Source organism: Podarcis filfolensis (assembly GCF_964270895.1).
Source record: "Podarcis filfolensis genome assembly, chromosome: 13".
Lineage (NCBI taxonomy): Eukaryota > Metazoa > Chordata > Lepidosauria > Squamata > Lacertidae > Podarcis > Podarcis filfolensis.
The window spans coordinates 3508738-3527565 of NC_139615.1; the positions used below are offsets into that span (position 1 = coordinate 3508738).

The window sequence follows — 18828 nt, forward strand, 5'->3', positions numbered from 1 at the left end:
AGTGGACCGGCCCCCTGCTGAAAAAGTCTGCTGACCCCTGGGCTTGAGCAAAAAGGGAGTTGTGCAACATAGGGCAAAATATTCCTTGAAAGTTGAGGAACAGGTCACAGTGATCAAGTGATCAATCGCTAAAGAAGCTTGTGGCATTGTTAACCTTTCCAGAAAAGCAGGGGCAGTTGAAGGCCCACCTCTCTAGCTACTGAGTGCCAGGATTCAGACTTTGGAGAAGGAAAATATTAAGAAGTAGCGGCGCAGACTCAACTCCCCTATTATCTGTGTGGCATTTTGAACTATCCTGTTCCTTTTACTTTTTGGAACAGATTGCTGATGCATTAAACATTTAGAACTGGAGAGAACGAATGTAAAGCAAGCAACAGCCGTATAAGAGTCTATTCTTTATATACAAATATTTTTTTTCTTGGAAATACAAACATTAACATGCGCACGCACACACAAACATGCCTGTAATCTCGAGAGTCTCTTCCTCCGATTAAATACACAGAAAACAGAATCCTTTGCACAGTCCCGAGGGAAACCCTTTTTACAAAGTGGGTGTCCTTTTTCCCCCCTTCCTTGCTTCCATTTAGTATTTTGAGTGCTGGGTGGCTAACGTAGCCTATGGAGTGATGCAGTCCATTTGCTCTTGTTTTAAAAGCCCACCTTTAATAGAAAAGTCGCCCTAGCCCTCTTGGGGTTTAAGTGCCGTGGTAAAAAGTGCTGAAGAATCAGTGCAAAGCTCAAACCACTAGAAAGTTCACTACACGTGTTCAAGTCTGGATTTGTAAGATGGTGTGGACTCCCGATGGCACAGCTTCACAGGGCCTGTTCTACAACATTAAAATCCCTTTATAATTTCCATCGCTCCCAGCCAAGAAACCCTGTGTTCTCACGCTCACCGTGTTTTCAAAGATGTCCTTGCGAGGCTTAGGGTGAAAACCCCCAATGGTTTCAAACCAGTTTGGCAATACCTGAAAACGACTGGGTTAGCCAGGTTCCCTGCGGTTTAATACTTGCCATTTACGATTAATGCCAAACGATATAAATACATATCCTTGCAGCTGTTCTGCCTAGAAAAGAACTTGTTATTTCACCTTCCCAAGTATTGCCCTTGAGGTAGGGTGTGGGGTTGGCCTTTGTAACTGGTGAGGCCAGGACATTTTTCCATCTGGAACTCAGTTCCGGCCCATCTCAGGTGAGTGCTATTGCAATTTTAAGATAGTGGACACGTACACCAGCCTTTCTCAACCTGGTGCCCTTCAGATAATTTAGACTACAACTTCCTACCAACTCAGGTTGCAACGGACCAAGAGGCCTTCTTTCTCTCCTCCATTTTTGTTTTGCAAGCAAGTTACCTTTTCACCTTCCAGAAAACCAAGCTATACATTTGGAATCAAACTGATAACATTAATCAGTTGGCAATAATAGAGGATGAACCACACCCTGACGCAATCACCTAAGATTGAGTGTTTCTTAAAAAAATATGTGACCCTTGTAAGCAAGCCACACTGAAATAAAGGAAGGAGAAATCCTTGCCACAGATTCTCTTCTTCACACGGGAAGCCTTTTTGAACTGCTATGGACCATTCGTAGAGCCCTATAAACCACAGGGTTCTATGCGCTGTCCATGCGCTCTCGAGAGCAACAGGCTTCCATGATGGGACTGTCATCATCTTCTCCCTGCTTCCTCATAATCTGCTCTCGAAGGTTTGCGGGACCCTCTGGAGTAGATGGAGGGAGGCGAAATCTTGTTGCACACGAGGAAGTCCACTCACGTAACTTTAGATTCTGCCCATAGTGAGACCTCTTGGTTTATTCATGGCGCATGGCGGTTTGCATTTCTCTGTGCCGAAACGCTAACCAAAGTAACCATGAGACCAGGCAGCGCTGCCAAAGAAAACTCAACACCGCTAGAAAACTTAATTCCCAGGGTGTTCTGGTAGGGAAGCGATTGCTGTGACATCCTCCGCAAGCGGCCTTGCCGGTGGTTTAATATTCCTCATAGGAGGGAGTTCTAGAAGTGCAGAATAAGCTGTTGGGGGCATCCATCGAGATGGCCTTGACATTCAAAGCTGGAGAATGGGTGACACATCCTCCTCTCTGCACCTACTCTTAGGCCACAGTCACGCTATACAACGTTGAAAACACAACTGATACCAATTTAAACAGTCATGGCTGCCCCCAAAGGATCCTGGGAGCTGTAGTTTGTAACGGATGCTGAGCATCGTTAGGAGACCCCGCTAGTCCCTGTCCCGGAACTACAATTCCCAGAGTCCTCCATGAAGAGGAACTGATTGTTAAACCACTCTGGGAATGGACCTGGGTCCCCCCCGCAATGATTTGGCACCATTAGGAAACTACAGTTCCCAAAACCGTATTCTGATCTCCCTGCCCTACTTCACCCTGCCACAGAGTCCTCAACAAAGGAGTGCTTAGGCAACACACATGGTGGTCACTAAACACATCCAGGGCAGCCATTGTTGCTGTTGCTAGGCAACCACGGTGCAGGCAAAAATGGGTTTTTTGGGGGGCTTGAGACCCCAGAAACGTCACTACTGACCATATTACCTCTCCATGAGCATCCAAGGATGGTTTTAGTCATACCCACCCTCCAGTTCTTAATTTCTAGAAGGAGATGGGTCAGCCCTCGGGCCTAAAAGCCCTGACCCCTCCCCACACCCCAAAACGGGGTGATGGGAGAGGCCTGAGCGTGGCTCCTTAGGGTGTGAGCGGGAAAGAACTCAGCACATGTTCTGGGGCACTCTTTTCTCAGCTGCTTGTGTAAGTCAGGGCTGAGCCCTGGCTCGATGCGAAAATGGAGTCAACATATAAATAACCCGAAAATCGGTGAGAAGATTAATTTAGTCGCTGTCCTCAGAATTATTCCTTCCACCCCACCGTCCACCGTCCCTTTTTCAGATTCAGCCTCTGCCTTTGAACTTTGCTTTTGGGGAGAATGCGTTTCCTGGATCTCGACAGCACGTCAGCCTCCCAGGGCGTCCGCTCTCAGTGCAAATCCCCCACAATCCTTTATTTACAGAATCAGAACTCGTGGCTCCTGGCTCGACGCCACGAGCTTCTTGTTCTCCGAAACAAAGAAAGTGGGGCGATGGGCCTGTGTCCCCCACACCCCACAATGCCCACCCTGCTTTTTATTAATGTTTTTCCTTTCTTTCTTAAAAAAAAGAAATTAAAAACACATCCAGGCTAAAAACTGACCTAATGAAAACAAAGAAAAAAATAGGGTTCAACTCTGACCACACGCCAATAAGGCTTGTGGCACCATTAAAGTGCTAGGCAGATCCTGGTACCTCTTGCCAGCTACCCTGAACACCACGGTCCACATTTGCCGTGCCTTTTGGGCGCTAGGGTTCGCCGCCTGCCCATTCATGGGCGTCCGGGCTCAGTTCGTCCAGTTCCGTGTACGGCTTGATCTCTCGTTCTAGCAAAGATGGCGTCCGTCGGAATGTAGCGGCGATCTGGTCAAAGGTGCGGCCTCGCGTCTCGGGAACCTTGATGTACGTGAAGATCAAGAACACAAAGAGAAGGGCTGCGAAGACGAGGAAGACGTACGAGTGGAGGGCTCCCTGCAAGGAGGAGGAAGAGGAGAGCGTGAGAAACTGTAGCCCTGCCAGGTCTCGCACTGCGCAGGACCTCAAGAGCTCCACAGCTTAGGGGCCGCCACAGAGAAGGCCCTGTTCTCGTATGCGTCACCCCCTGAGCCTCCGAGGACGGGCAAACCACCCTGTTATAATAATTCTAAGGTCTCAAATTTAAAACAAATGTTCATAAATGTACAAGGCAAACACATACATAAGTATATAAACCACGTGTCTGAAATAGTACAGGAGAGCAATCCTGAAGCCATTTTGACTCTCCCAATGACCTCATATAACCCTCTGCAGTAAGGCAGGAAAATGGGGAAAATTGTCTTTTCGCTTACAAATCCTGTCTTAAGGGCGTATTTGTGTAGGAATAGGGTGAGCCTGTGACCTGGATTCAGGAAGTAAAGTACTAACCATCACAAAAGAATGGCCAGGCTGCCCCGGTAAAGCAATCAGTGACCATTATCAGGTATCCTGGCAGACAGGATTTCTGCTGAAGATTGCCTCCTTCTGTGATGTACGTATGATGTTTTGGGCTACAGGGCGGGCAATTTCAAGAGTCTATATAAGGGCTAGCGGCTGAAACTCACCTCGATCGAGGGGAAGCTCATCCCAATGATGAAGTTGCAAGTCCAGTTGGCGAAGCCGGCGACGGCCATTGCAGCCGGGCGGGGACCTTGGCTGAAGAGCTCCGCCACAATGAACCAGGGAATGGGTCCCGGGCCGATCTCAAAGAACGCCACAAAGCCAAAGGTAGCCACCATGCTGAGGTAGCTCATTGCCGGCACACGATCCTGCGGTGCGTGGAGAGAAACGGGAGGCGCTGCGTCAACCCTCTCGCGACCAAATGTGTCGTATTCATATGTAAAATATGTACCTCAGGTTACAGACGCTACAGGTTACAGACTCCGCTAACCCAGAAATAGTGCTTCAGGTTAAGAACTTTGCTTCAGGATGAGAACAGAAATCGTGCTCCGGCGGCAGCAGGAGCTAAAGTGGTGCTTCAGGTTAAGAACAGTTTCAGGTTAAGAACGGACCTCCGGAACGAATTAAGTACTTAACCCGAGGTAGCACTGTACTTTAAAACGAGGAAGATTAAACTAATGGCAAAAGCCAGGAATACCCTCTCCGCCCTAGTATCTTGCCTTTTATGTCCAAGGCATATGTGAGCATATGTACCAGATTTACATATAAGCTAAGCAAGCTATAAGGGACGCTGGTGGCACTGTGGGTTAAACCACAGAGCCTAGGACTTGCCGATCAGAAGGTTGGCGGTTTGAATCCCCGTGACGGGGGGAGCTCCGGTTGCTTGGTCCCTGCTCCTGCCAGCCTAGCAGTTCGAAAGCACGTCAAAGTGCAAGTAGATCAATAGGTACGGCTCCAGTGGGAAGGTAAACGGTGTTTCCGTGCGCTGCTCTGGTTTGCCAGAAGCAGCTTAGTCCTGCTAGCCACATGACCCGATGAAGGGCTATGTCCTCTGCCCAGTTACTCACCGTCAAGCCCTGGGCCACCGTCATAAGGATGGCACACACAGCCATTCCCGCCAATCCCAGCATATGCAAGGTCCGCCGGCCAGCTCTCTCCACCAGGAACACCTGGGGCAGAGAAGAAAAGATGAAGACGGTCGTGAGAAAGAGGTGGAGAGAAGAACTACCGACGAAAGAGGAATGGAGGATGAAATTGATGGACTATGCAGAGTTAGATAAAATTAACAGGAAGGATTCGAAACCTGCGGGACCAGAGATTCTCAGAAGACTGGAGTAAATTTACGAACTATTTGAGAAGCAATTGTGATGAACAGATTACGCTAGTAGGATTGCAATAAGTTTTGTAAGGTGAATTATTTGAAATACTGCAAGAAAGATAATTAGGAGAATTATTAGTTAAGGATAATTAAATGTAATATAATAAGAATCATAATAATTTTTATTTATACCCCGCCCTCCCCAGCCAAGGCTGGGCTCAGGGCGGCTAACAAGCAATAATAAAAACAAGTTGAATGAATACAACTTAAAAAACAAAATTAAATTACAACATTAAAATATTGAAACATTAATATATTAAAATGTAGCCTCATCGCAGGAGGAGAAAGGAAAAGAAAAAAGAAAGAGGGGGAGGGAACCAAATTGGCTCCAAGCCAAAGGCCAGGCGGAACAACTCTGTCTTACAGGCCCTGCGGAAAGAAATCAGAAATTATCAGAAATATAGAAATTAAGAAATGCATAATAAGCGATAGAGAACAGAAAAGCATCAGAGGTGTTGATGGAAGTCTAAAAACATTGTATAAGACGAGAAGTTATGCTGTATGACTGTTGGAACTGATGTGTTAAAAAATTAATTAAAATGTAAAAAAAGAGAGAGAGAAAGAGGTGGAGAAGAGAAACAATTAAAAAAGGAAAGAGCGGTTCAGGCAGTCAAAGGCCTTGCAGAGCAGGAGGCAATTCTTCCAGAGATTGGCGGACTCCAAATCCCAACAGGCAGCATGGCCCAATGGTCAGGAATGATAGGAGCTGTAGTCCAGCAAGCAACATCTGGGAGACAACCACATTGGTCCAAACTCGCAGCCTTTCTCAACCTGTGGGTCCTAGGGGGGCTAGGGGGGCGACTGGCCTGATACAGGGGAATTTCTTTTATGTTCCCAATGCACTGTTATTGCTATTATTAGGTAAAGGTAAAGGGACCCCAACCGTTGCGTACAGTTGCGAACGACTCTGGGGTTGCGGCGCTCATCTCGCTTTATTGGCCGAGGGAGCTGGCGTTTGTCCGTAGACAGCTTCTGGGTCATGTAGCCAGCATGATCAAGCCGCTTCTGGCGAACCAGAGCAGCGCACGGAAACGCCATTTACCTCCCCGCCGGAGTGGTACCTATTTATCTACTTGCGCTTTGACTGCTTTCGAACTGCTAGGTTGGCAGGAGCAGGGACCGAGCAACGGGAGCTCACCCCATCGCGAGGATTCAAACCGCTGACCTTCTGATCGGCAAGTCCTAGGCTCTGTGGTTTAACCCACAGCGCCACCCGCGTCCCTTATTGCTATTATTACTTTGTATTAAATGCGTATAAAGATTGGCCGGGCAAAAATGACTGCATCTATCAGGGTTCTGCTCCAATCAAAAATTCTATACAGAATGGGAATGCATAGGGGAATACATGAAGAAATATGGTGTTAAAGCAGAACTCTTAATTGGCAATTGTTAAGCGTCTAAGGACAAAAGAGGTAATTATAATTTAACAGTTTTCATGCTATTCTATTCTATTAAAGCAACTAGAAAAAATATTATGATGGGAAAATCTCACGCGGGTGAAGGGGAGCAGTGGGAGGAGGGGAGGGTTAGGTTGAATTTGGGAAATAAAATAAGATATGGGACAGCAAAGGATATAATAGATTCTTATAGAATAGTAATATATTGTAACCAGAATAGAAGTTCAAAAGGGGAAGTAAATGTATTTTTAGTATTTTCATTATTGTAATAGTTAGTGTTATTTCTTATCGGTAGAAAGCAATGTTAATTTAGGCTTCTTCGTTTTGCTGTCTGTATAATTTTTGTAAGTCAATAAAATAAAAAAATATATAATAAAACATTTGCCAGGCACGGATACAGCGGCAGGAGGTTCTTACCGAAACGACGGTGAACACCGTGTTCACGGCGCCAGCCCCGATGGTGGCGAAGATGGGTTTCTCCAAGCCGGCCTTTTTGAAGATGTCAGTCGAGTAATAAAATATCTAAGAGGACAGAGAGAGAGCGGTCAAATGACAGTGTCCCCCAGCAGGGCTGGCCCAAGACATCTTGCTTCATGGCTGGACCAACTCTGTCCCCTTCAGAGCCATCAAACACCCCCCACAAAAAAATTTCACTTCCTCTCCTGCTCCTGTTCAACACCTTCTTAACTGCTCAACACCTACTTTGTCTCTTTTTTCACCCTAAAAATGAAAGCAGTCTGGAATAGAGTGATGCAGGGAGGGAGCTACGGCCCAAGAGAGGAAAAGAGATGCGAAGGGAATGTTGTTGTTTAGTCGTGTCTGCCTCTTCGTGACCCCCTGGACCAGAGCACACCAGGCCCTCCTGTCTTCCACTGCCTCCCGCAGTTTGGTCAAACTCATGCTGGTCGCTTCGAGAACACTGTCCCACCGTCTCATCCTCCGTCGTCCCCTTCTCCTTGTGCCCTCCATCTTTCCCAACATCAGGGTCTTTTCCAGGGAGTCTTCTCTTCTCATGAGGTGGCCAAAGTCTTGGAGCCTCAGCTTCAGGATCTGTCCTTCCAGTGAGCACTCAGGGCTGATTTCCTTCAGAATGGATCGGTTTGATCTTCTTGCAGTCCATGGGACTCTCAAGAGTCTCCTCCAGCTCCATGGACAAAGACAACAGGCGAAGGGAATAGCTGCTTTAAATCTCCAGGGCCTGATGAGATGCACCCAAGGGTGCCAAAGGAGCTTGCGGGGTGTCATTTCAGAGCCTCTGTCTATAATCCCTGAGAATTCTTGGAGAACTGGGGAGGTCCCTGCAGACTGGAGGAAGGCAAATGTCCCCCTCTTTGAGAATGGGGAGCGAAGCAAACTTGTTTTCTCCTGCTCCAGAAGGTAGGATCTGAACTATCGCGAGAAAGGAGATCCTGACTAAACCTCAGGAAGAACTTTCTCACAGTAAAAAAGGTAAAAGACCCCTGGACGGTTAAGTCCAGTCAAAGGCGACTCTGGGGTTGCGGCGCTCATCTCACTTTCAGGCCGAGGGAGCCGCCGGTTGTCCGCAGACAGCTTTCCGGGTCATGTGGCCAGCAGGACTAAACCGCTTCTGGTGCAACGGAACACCATGACGGAAACCAGAGCGCACGGAAACACCGTTTACCTTCCCGCCGCAGCAGTACAGTGGACGCTCGGGTTGCCAACGTGATCCGTGCGGGATGCACGTTCGTAACCCGTGTCTACACACACACGGGTTTACCTTCCCGCCGCAGCAGTACAGTGGACGCTCGGGTTGCGAACGTGATCCGTGCGGGATGCACGTTCGTAACCCGTGTCTACACACACACGGGTTGCAATTTGGTGCTTCGGCGCATGCGCAAAGCACTATTTAGCGCTTTTGCGCATGCGTGACCCTTGAAACTCGGAAGTAACCCGTTCTGGTACTTCCGGGTTTCGGCAGGTCCGTAACCCAAAAAAAAAAAAAAACACAACCTGAAGCGTCTGCAACCTGAGGTATGACTGTACCTATTTGTCTACTCACACTTTGACGTGCTTTCGAACTACTAGGTTGGCAGGAGCTGGGAGTTCACCCCGTTGCGGGGATTTGAACCACCGACTTTCCGATCGGCAAGCCCAAGAGGCTCCATGGTTTAGACCACAGCGCCACCCGCGTCCCTCTCACGGTAAGAGCCGTTCGGTGGTGGAACGGACTCCTTCGGAGAGTTGCGGGCTCTCCTTGGTTGGAGAATTTTGAGCAGAGGTTGGGTGTCAGGGATTCTTCGGCTGAGATTCCAGCATTTTGGGGGGCTGGACTAGATGGTATCTCGGGTTCCCTTAGAACTCGACAGTTCTGTTATTCTTCCACCCCCTGCAGCAAACTCACCGCGTTGACGCCAGAGAGCTGTTGTGATAGCTGCAAGACCACGGCGATCAGCAGGGGCTGGCGGTAGATGCGGCAGCGGAAGAGTTGCGCGATGGAGACTTTGCGCTCCAAATCCATCCTCCGCTTCTCTTCCTTCATCTCTGTCAGAGCCGCGGTCACGTCCACCTGGCCGGTCAGCCGCTTGAGACCTGGAGGGGGAAAGAAGAGGGGGCGTCACTGTGTGTTTTGGGGGGAGGTTGAACGGGAAGCGAGAGAGATAGGAGGCTCAGGGGGCGGCAGACGTGAAGAAAGGAAGATTACGTGCGAGGGATCGAACAGAAAACTGCCAATATCGAACAATGGCGTGATTCGAATCTATGGCCCAACTGTATCTGGAGCACTGTGTGTGCAGTTCTGGGTCTCCTTGCCCCGTAAAGGATATTGTAGAGTTGGTCGGCTGAAAACACAACTCCTCCTGCTGGAACTGATGGCTACACAATTAGAACAAAAGACTATGGAACTTTATTTTGATACAGTGGTACCTCGGGTTAAGTACTTAATTCGTTCTGGAGGTCCGTACTTAACCTGAAACTGTTCTTAACCTGAAGCACCACTTTAGCTAATGGGGCCTCCTGCTGCTGCCAGAGCACGACTTCTGTTCTCATCCTGAAGCAAAGTTCTTAACCTGAAGCACTATTTCTGGGTTAGCGGAGTCTGTAACCTGAAGCGTATGTAACCTGAAGCGTATGTAACCTGAGGTACCACTGTATATGATTACAAGCCGTGAGACACTTATATACACAAAGATGGGAAAATTCATCATTAGCCACCATGCAGGAATGACTGGTTTAAAATTATTGGACCTAGCCGAGATGGCAAAGTTGACGTGTTTAATCAGAGAAAAACCATCGCCAACATTTACTAAAGACTGGAAACTTCTTATCGTATAGGCTTTCTACGTGAAAAAGAAAATGGGCTTATGATATCTGGGTTTGAAGATTGAAGATAAGGTTTATAGAAAGTGGATTTGTTGGGAATGGATGCGTTGAATAATTTTCTGCTTATAGCTGAAAGACGGAAAAATCAGAAGTTCTCTTTTTTCTTTTCTCTCTTACTGTTTTTCTTTTCCCTTCACCTTCCCCACCCCTTTTCTCTTCCTGGTCTGCGTTTTGATTTAGGTTAACTTTTCAGTTTTGATGGAAAGGTATCTGACATTAGCCGTGGTATTTCCCCCCAATTTTTTTAAAAATAAAATCTATTTAAAAAGAAAAGAAAATGATGTTGTAGTCACATGACTTAGGTGTAACGCCTGCATTGCCAGGGGATGGGCTAGAGAACTTTGTGGGGGTCCCTCTCTAACTCAGGAAGAAATGGAGGCAGTGAGAGATTTTACTTTCTTGGGCTGCATGATCACTGAGGATGGTGACAGCAGCCACGAAATTAAAAGACGCCTGCTTCTTGGGAGAAAAGCAATGACAAACCTAGACAGCATCTCAAAAAGCAGAGACATCACCTTGCCGACAAAGGTCCGTATACTTAAAGCTAAGGTTTTCCCAGTAGTGATGTATGGAAGTGAGAGCTGGACCATAAAGAAGGCTGATCGCCGAAGAATGGATGCTTTTGAATTCTGGTGCTGGAGGAGAGTCTTGAGAGTCCCATGGACTGCAAGAAGATCAAACCTCTCCATTCTGAAGGAAATCAGCCATGAGTGCTCCCTGGAAGGACAGATCCTGAAGCTGAGGCTCCAAGACTTTGGCCACCTCATGAGAAGAGAAGACTCCCTGGAAAAGACCCTGATGTTGGGAAAGATGGAGGGCCCAAGGAGAAGGGGACGACAGAGGACGAGATGGTGGGACAGTGTTCTCGAAGCTACCAGCATGAGTTTGACCAAACTGCGGGAGGCAGTGGAAGACAGGAGTGCCTGGCGTGCTCTGGTCCAGGGGGTCACGAAGAGGCAGACATGACTAAACGACTAAACAACAACAACTCTCTAACTCGACAATTCTACGATTCTATGAATGGGGAAAGGCAGAGGGAAAGGAAACGGGGAGATCTCACTTTCTTTGGCCTTGGACTCCTTGTTGCGGATGATGTAGAGATATCGTGGGCTCTCCGGACAGAAGGGGAACATCAGGAGCTGGAGGATGGAAGGGACGACCGAAATACCCAACAACAGCGGCCACAGCTCACTTGTGCCCAGAAGACTGTCCAGACCAAACACCTGTTGCACAAAAAAGCCAGTTAGACACCTGAAATATTTCTTGTTTCATTCATTTTTCAAAACAGATTTTGCAGGTTCCAGGGAACATGCCCCCCCCCCAGCGCACCACGTTCTGGACAGAACAGAAAACACAGAAAGGATGTTTTTAGCCATACAGTGGTACCTCAGGTTAAGTACTTAATTCGTTCCGGAGGTCCGTTCTTAACCTGAAACTGTTCTTGACCTGAAGCACCACTTTAGCTAATGGGGCTTCTTGCTGCCGCCGCTCCGCCGGAGCCCGATTTCTGTTCTCATCCTGAAGCAAAGTTCTTAACCTGAGGTACTATTTCTGGGTTAACAGAGTCTGTAACTTGAAGCGTATGTAACCCGAGGTACCACTGTAGTTGTAAACATGATTCCAGACGATGCCAAACATTTGGATTTTCAACAGAGAACATCAGGGCACCAGATTTCCACAAAGCCATCAGCTAGACCATTCAGTGGTTCTCAACCTGTGGGTTCCCAGATGTTGTTAGACTACAACTCCCATTATCCCTGACCACTAGTCATGCTGGCTAGGAATGATGGGAGTTGTAGTCCGACAACATCTGGGGACCCACAGGTTGAGAACCACTGAATGGGTAGGCAAACTGAGGCTTGGGGGCTGGATCCGGCCCAATCCCCTTCTCAATCAGGCCCGTGGATGGTCCGGGAATCAGTGTGTTTTTACCTGAGTAGAATGTGTCCTTTTATTTAAAATGCATCTCTGGGTTATTTGTGGGGCATAGGAATTCGTTAATTTCCCCCCCTTCAAAATATAGTCCGGCCCCCAACAAGGTCTGAGGGACAGCGGACCGGCCCCCTGCTGAAAAAGTTTGCTGACCCCTCAGCTAGCGCCTTCATATCCTTAGCCAATTCCCCCCGATAATGTGATACCCCATACTTTTTGCGGCCACACAGAGATACAGTCGTACCTCAGAAGTCGAATGGAATCCGTTCCGGAAGTCCGTTTGACTTCCAAAACATTCGGAAATCAAAGCGCGGCTTTTGATTGGCTGCAGGAAGCTCCTGCAAGCCAATCGGAAGCTGCGCCGGACATTCGGCTTCCGAAAATTGTTTGGAAACGGGAACACTCACTTCTGGGTTTCGATCGTTCGGGAGCCACTTTGTTTGGAAACCAAGGCGTTTGAGATCCAAGGTACGACTGCATAGTTAAACTGCGGAACTCCTTCCCACAGGAAAAAGTGATGCCGACTAATTTGGATGGTTTTAAGAGGACTGGACAACTTCACAGAGAAGGAGAGGGCTACCAGCAAAGATGGCTATGCTTCTGCCTCTGTGAAATTATTATTATTATTATTATTATTATTATTATTATTATTATTAATCAGGCCATTGGACTGATCCAGCAGGGATCTTCTCATATTCTTACATGCCCCAGGCTTTTTCAGTTCTGAGCTATGAGCAGATACTGAATATATTTTCTAACCCACTCTATTCCAATGACTTGGGGCGGATTGCAAAAACTGAGACGCCCCCTTCTGTTTTGAATGCCAGGCCAGGCAAGCATGGAGGAGAGCCCTGGCCTCTTCCTTTTGCCCAAACGAGACAGGCAGCGTCTTCTGCCAAGTTCCCCAAACACAGCGCAGAAATAGGTTCTGTCTGGCAGCCAAATCCCTCTCTGGAGCTGTCCGTCCACCTCACCGCAACTTCCTTAAAGGTTTTCACAGGCCCCCCCCCGTCCGGCACGACTTGTACTCCGATTGCTTGGGGAAGTGTCAGTCACCCAACGTGGGTTCGAAGAAACGGACAGCGGTCATGCAGTCCCTTGACCCTCATATTGGGGTCTGCCCCATCACTGGCCTAGGACCCACGTACCTACGGGACCGCCTCTCCTGGTATGCCCCGTGGAGAGGTCCACAAATGACAACAACTTGGAGGTCCCAAGTTGCTTGGTGGTTAGATTGGTCTCAACTAGGGACAGGGCCTTTTCAGTACTGGCCCCGACTTGGTGGAACACTCTGTCCCAAGAGACCAGGGCCCTGCGGGACTTGACATCTTTCTGCAGGGCCTGCAAGACAGAGCTGTTCCACCTGGCCTTTGGTTTGGACTCAGTCTGACCCTTATGTTTCCCTCCCCTTATGGTTTTGATTTATCAGCTACTTTAAAATGAGCCTGCATTTTAAATTGCATTTTAACCTGTATTTTAAATTGGTTTTGTTTGTTTGTTTGTTTTTCCCTTCTCTTTCCCCCATATTATATTTTTACTGTGATTTTATTGGTGTTAGCTGCCCCGAGCCTGGCTCTGGCCGGGGAGGGCGCGGTATAAATAAAATTTATTATTATTATTAAAACCCTGTATGGTCTGTTGCTGCATCAGAAAACTCAACAAAGAGATTACAGGGGTCCCTTGGTTTTCAAACGCCTTGGGACTCAAACAACTTGGAACCCAAACACTGCAAACCCGGAAGTAAGTTTCCAGTCTGTGAACTGTTTTCGGAAGCCGAACGAGCTCTGCTTTGAGTGCCACGCTTCCATTTTGAGTGTTGCGCTGAGGTCTGTCTGTTATTTTGCATATTTGTTTTTGTGGCTTTTTGTTGTTCTTGTTCTTGTGAGTGTGTGGAACCCAGTTCACCTACCGACTGATTGACTGTGTGATTGAAGTACATTGCTTGTTTGCTTTCATTTTATGGATCAATGGTCTCGTTAGATAGCAAAATTCATGTTAAACTTCTGTTTTAGGGGTTGTTTTCCAAAGTCTGGAATGGATTAATCCCATTAACAGAGCCCTCTCATTTTCCTAGAATCTAGCCAATGGTGGTTCCCGCACTGTTGGGGTTGGGCTAGATGACCCCGGGGTCCCTTCCCGCTCGACAGTCCTAGGATTCTACGCTACATATGTGTGTGAGGGAGAGAGGGGAGAATTGTTCTTTACCTGGGCAATGAGGATGCCGATGACGATGGCCAGCTGATTCAGTGTGCCCAGCGCCCCGCGAAGGTTGGTGGGGGAGATTTCGCCCACGTACATGGGCACCAGACCCGAAGCAAATCCTGGTGTGGGAGGAAACATAGGATCAGTCTGGGAAACAGCAGGATGAATGTGACAAAACAGGAGCTGCCGTCCGAAGAATCACAGAACTGGAATACTCATAATAATTTATTTATTCCCCACCCATCTGGCTGGGTTTCCCAGCCACTCTGGGCGGCTTCCAGCAAAATATTAAAATACAATAATTCATCAAATGTTAAAAGCTTCCCTAAACAGGGCTGCCTTCAGATGTCTTCTAAAAGTCAGATAGTTGTTTATTTCCTTTACATCTGACAGGAGGGCATTCCACAGGGCGGGCGCCACCACCGAGAAGGCCCTCTGCCTGGTTCCCTGTAACTTGGCATCTCGCAGGGAGGGAACCGCCAGAAGGCCCTCGGAGCTGGACCTCAGTGTCCGGGCTGAACGATGGGGGTGGAGATGCTCCTTCAGGTTTGAGGCTGTTTAGGGCTTTCAAGGTCAGCACCAACACTTTGAATTGTGCTTGGAAACATACTGGGAGCCAGTGTAGGTTATGTGGTCTCGCCGGCCGCTCCTAGTCACTGGTCTGGCTGCTACATTCTGGATTACAGTCATATCTAGAGTTACAGACTCTTCAGGTTGCATTTTTTTGGGTTTACGCATGCACCAAAACCCAGAAGTACTGGAATGGGTTACTTCCGGGTTTTGGCGGTCGCGCATGCGTAGAAGTGCTAAATCGCGCTTTGCGCATGTGCAGAAGCGCCGAATCACAACCTGCGCATGTGCAGACGCGCTGCTGTGGGTTGTGAATGTGGATCCCGCATGGATCACGTTCACAACCCGAGCGTCCACTGTATACAGGACCAAGGCCGTTTAGGGCTTTCAAGGTCAGCACCAACACTTTGAATTGTGCTCGGAAATATACTGGGAGCCAATGCAGATCTCTCAGGACCGGTGTTATGTGGTCTCATTGCCAGCTCCCAGTCCCCAGTCTAGCTGCTGCATTCTGGATTAATTGCAGTTTCCGGGTCACCTTCAAAGGTAGCCCCATGTAGAGCGCATGGCAGTAGTCCAAGCGGGAGATAACCAGAGCATGCGCCACTCTGGCCAGACTGTCCAGGCAAACAGAGAATGCCTTTTCTTCCCCTTGCTAAATGAGCCCAGCTTCCTTCCACAGATGACTCCAGGAAGCCCCAAAACAGGGTGGGAAAGGAAGGGCCCCCTTTTATTCTTCACAAGACGCAGTTCTGCCTTGGCACCGTGTCCCTGGGCACGCATCCAGCCTTGCTGATGGGTAGCGATGACTCTTCAGTCCAAAGGTTCATCCAAGATTCTCGTCTGCTGCGGCCATTACTCAAATGTTCCCTCTCTGTGTCTGGGAGTTTGTCACGTTACGACCAGCCACAGAGAATGATTTCCGGCTGAGTCACACAGGGAACAAACCAGCAGTCGCTTTGGTGAAGCTTTTTCTAGTCTCAGGGAACCACATGGCCATGGTGGGCGGAGCCAGAGTCAAAAGGGGGCGGAGCAACTAAATTAATTGTAGACTTTTGAAGGCTAATTTCTCCCAGGGGTGGGTCTACCATGAAATTAATGATGCTCCAGTCCAGGGTGGATAAAAATCAATGATTTTTTTTTAAAAAAAACAACCCTAAAGAAATCGGATTTTTTCAATTTTACAGTAAATCGGATTTGTTGCTTTAAATCAGATTTTTAAAATTTAAATCGGATTTTTAAAATAAAATGCTTTCGGAGGAAAAATCTTTCCAAAGATAGTTTTCTGTTTAAGTTACATTATCGTCCAAAGGCTATTCATCAGGAAAGAAGGATTTGTTTAAAGTTTTTCATGTGTGCTAAAACTCAATCTAAGTTTTTTATTTAAGAAATTGTTTAACCACAGCAGTTAACAAATGTGGATACATATGCTATAATGCTATTGTTTTAGTTAAACAAATTGTTTAAATTGTTATTAAGGAAATTGTTATTTTTCTCCTTCCAATATAGTACCGCAGAAAAGTTGTCGAAATATAAGCAGTTCACTTATTAAACCTCACAATAATTTCATCATGATCTGCCTATGTATTTCTAATAGTAGAACCAAATCAGATTTTTTTGATATAACTGTAAAAACGGCTCTGAAAATTTATTATTCCAAAAATGAAACCTTCATCTGGTTGTAAATACTGCGACTATACCAGCAAGAATGAGTCTTTCTGTATAACCCAGCGCAGCAATTTTAATCGAGACCTAAGATGTAGAAGATTTGAAGGTCGCAGGGCGATTGGCCGCATAAAAACACAAGGTGGGAACGCAAAATATGTAATGAAACAAAAGCAAACCAATAAACCCCTTCCACAAACACATTTAAACGAATAACCAGCCAAAGGACGGGTTGCAGAGAAACATTTTTGCCTGGCCCCACTGACAAAAATATATCCAGGCTTTCTTCTCTGTTCCCACTAGCATCACTTGTTCAAAACACTTGGATCCCTTCCAGTCGGGATTCAGGCCTCATCATGGGACTGAAACTGCCTTGGTCGCACTGGTTGATGATCTCCGGCAGGCTAGGGACAAAGGTGAGAGCTGTTTCCTAGTTCTGCTGGATCTCTCAGCGGCGTTTGATACCATCGACCATAACATCCTTCTGGACCGTCTTGAGGGGCTGGGAGCTGGGGGCACTGTCATACACTGGTTCCACTCCTTGCTCCTGGGCCGTGTTCAGAAAGTGGTGGTGGGGGATGAGTGTTCAGACCCCTGGGCTCTCACTTGTGGGGTGCCTCAGGGTTCTGTCCTCTCCCCCATGCTTTTCAACATTTACATGCAGCCGCTGGGAGAGATCATCAAGAGGTTTGGGCTGGGTGTTCATCAGTATGCGGATGATACCCAGCTCTACCTCTCTTTTAAATCAGAACCAGTGAAGGCGGTGAAGGTCCTGTGTGAGTGTCTGGAAGCGGTTGGAGGATGGATGGCGGATAACAGATTGAGGTTGAATCCTGACAAGACAGAAGTACTGTTTTTGGGGGACAGGAGGCGGGCAGGTGTGGAGGATTCCCTGGTCCTGAATGGGGTAACTGTGCCCCTGAAGGACCAGGTGCGCAGCCTGGGAGTCATTTTGGACTCACAGCTGTCCATGGAGGCACAGGTCAAATCTGTACCCAGGGCAGCTGGTACGTAGGCTGAGACCCTATCTGCCTGCAGACTGTCTCGCCAGAGTGGTACATGCTCTGGTTATCTCCCGCTTGGACTACTGCCATGCGCTCTACGTGGGGCTACCTTTGAAGGTGACCCGGAAACTACAACTAATCCAGAATGCGGCAGCTAGACTGGTGACTGGGAGCGGCCGCCGAGACCATTTAACACCGGTCTTGAAAGACCTACATTGGCTCCCAGTACGTTTCCGAGCACAATTCAAAGTGTTGGTGCTGACCTTTAAAGCCCTAAACGGCCTTGGTCCAGTATATCTGAAGGAGCGTCTCCTCCCCCATCGTTCTGCCCAGACACTGAGGTCCAGCTCCGAGGGCCTTCTGGCGGTTCCCTCACTGCGAAAGGCCAAGTTACAGGGAACCAGGCAGAAGGCCTTCTCGGTAGTGGCACCCGCTCTGTGGAACGCCCTCCCATCAGATGTCAAAGCGATAAACATCTACCTGACATTCAGAAGACATCTGAAGGCAGCCCTGTTCAGGGAAGTTTTTAATATGTGACATTTTAGTGTATTTTTCATCTTTGTTGGAAGCTGCCCAGAGTGGCTGGGGAAACCCAGCCAGATGGGCGGGGTACAAATAAATAATAATAATAATAATAATAATAATAATAATAATAATAAAACCTGTGTGTCCTTTCATAGAATTGTTAGACGGGACCCTCCAAAGGTCATCCATCCCAACCCGCTTCCTTACCTGAGAAAGCCCCAATCAGGAACCGTCCGATGATCATCATCTCGTAGGATTTGCCGAGTTTGGCTAGGCCCATGAAACCGCCACCGAGGAAAGCCAAACCATTGTTCACAATCATCGCCCTCTTCCTAAAAACCACAGAGGAAATGAAAGCGTCTGTTGTTGTTCGGCTAGTTTTGTTTTGAAGAATTTAATACGGCGTTTGATTTATTTATTTATTACAATCATATCCCCCCCACATCATCTCGTGACAGCCTTGTGAGGTAGATTAGGCTGAGAGGCAGCGACTGAATCTCAAGGTCACCCAGTGAACTTTTGTGGCTGAGTCAGAATTCGAACCCGGGTCCTGCTGAGCCTAGCCTGACACACTAACCACTGCACTGACGTACGACTCAAATCCCCTTAGAGATTGGTCAAGGGGATGGAGCGACTCTGCTTTGAAGAAAGGTTGCAGCATTGAAGAATTTTTTTTTTTTTAGTTTAGAGGAAAGGCGAGGAAGAGGCGACGAGATTAGACGTTTATAAAACTATGCGTGGCGTAGAGAGAGCAGGTAAAGTTTTCCTTCTCCTCTCAAAGCACCAGA

General features: G+C 47.7%; 1 protein-coding gene across 1 annotated transcript in view; it reads right to left on the reverse strand.

The window, feature by feature from the left end:
- Window positions 1-382: 382 nt before the first annotated feature.
- SLC2A4 (solute carrier family 2 member 4) overlaps window positions 383-18828 on the reverse strand; it is a 50050-nt gene continuing 31604 nt past the window's right edge. The window contains exons 4-11 of the mRNA XM_083581030.1: window positions 18248-18372; window positions 14280-14395; window positions 11203-11365; window positions 9166-9353; window positions 7221-7325; window positions 5096-5197; window positions 4193-4396; window positions 383-3584 (exon numbers count right to left, since the gene is read on the reverse strand). Of these exons, the coding sequence (XP_083437156.1) occupies window positions 3363-3584; window positions 4193-4396; window positions 5096-5197; window positions 7221-7325; window positions 9166-9353; window positions 11203-11365; window positions 14280-14395; window positions 18248-18372 (1225 nt within the window). The 3' untranslated portion in view covers window positions 383-3362. The remainder of the gene's footprint in view (window positions 3585-4192; window positions 4397-5095; window positions 5198-7220; window positions 7326-9165; window positions 9354-11202; window positions 11366-14279; window positions 14396-18247; window positions 18373-18828) is intronic.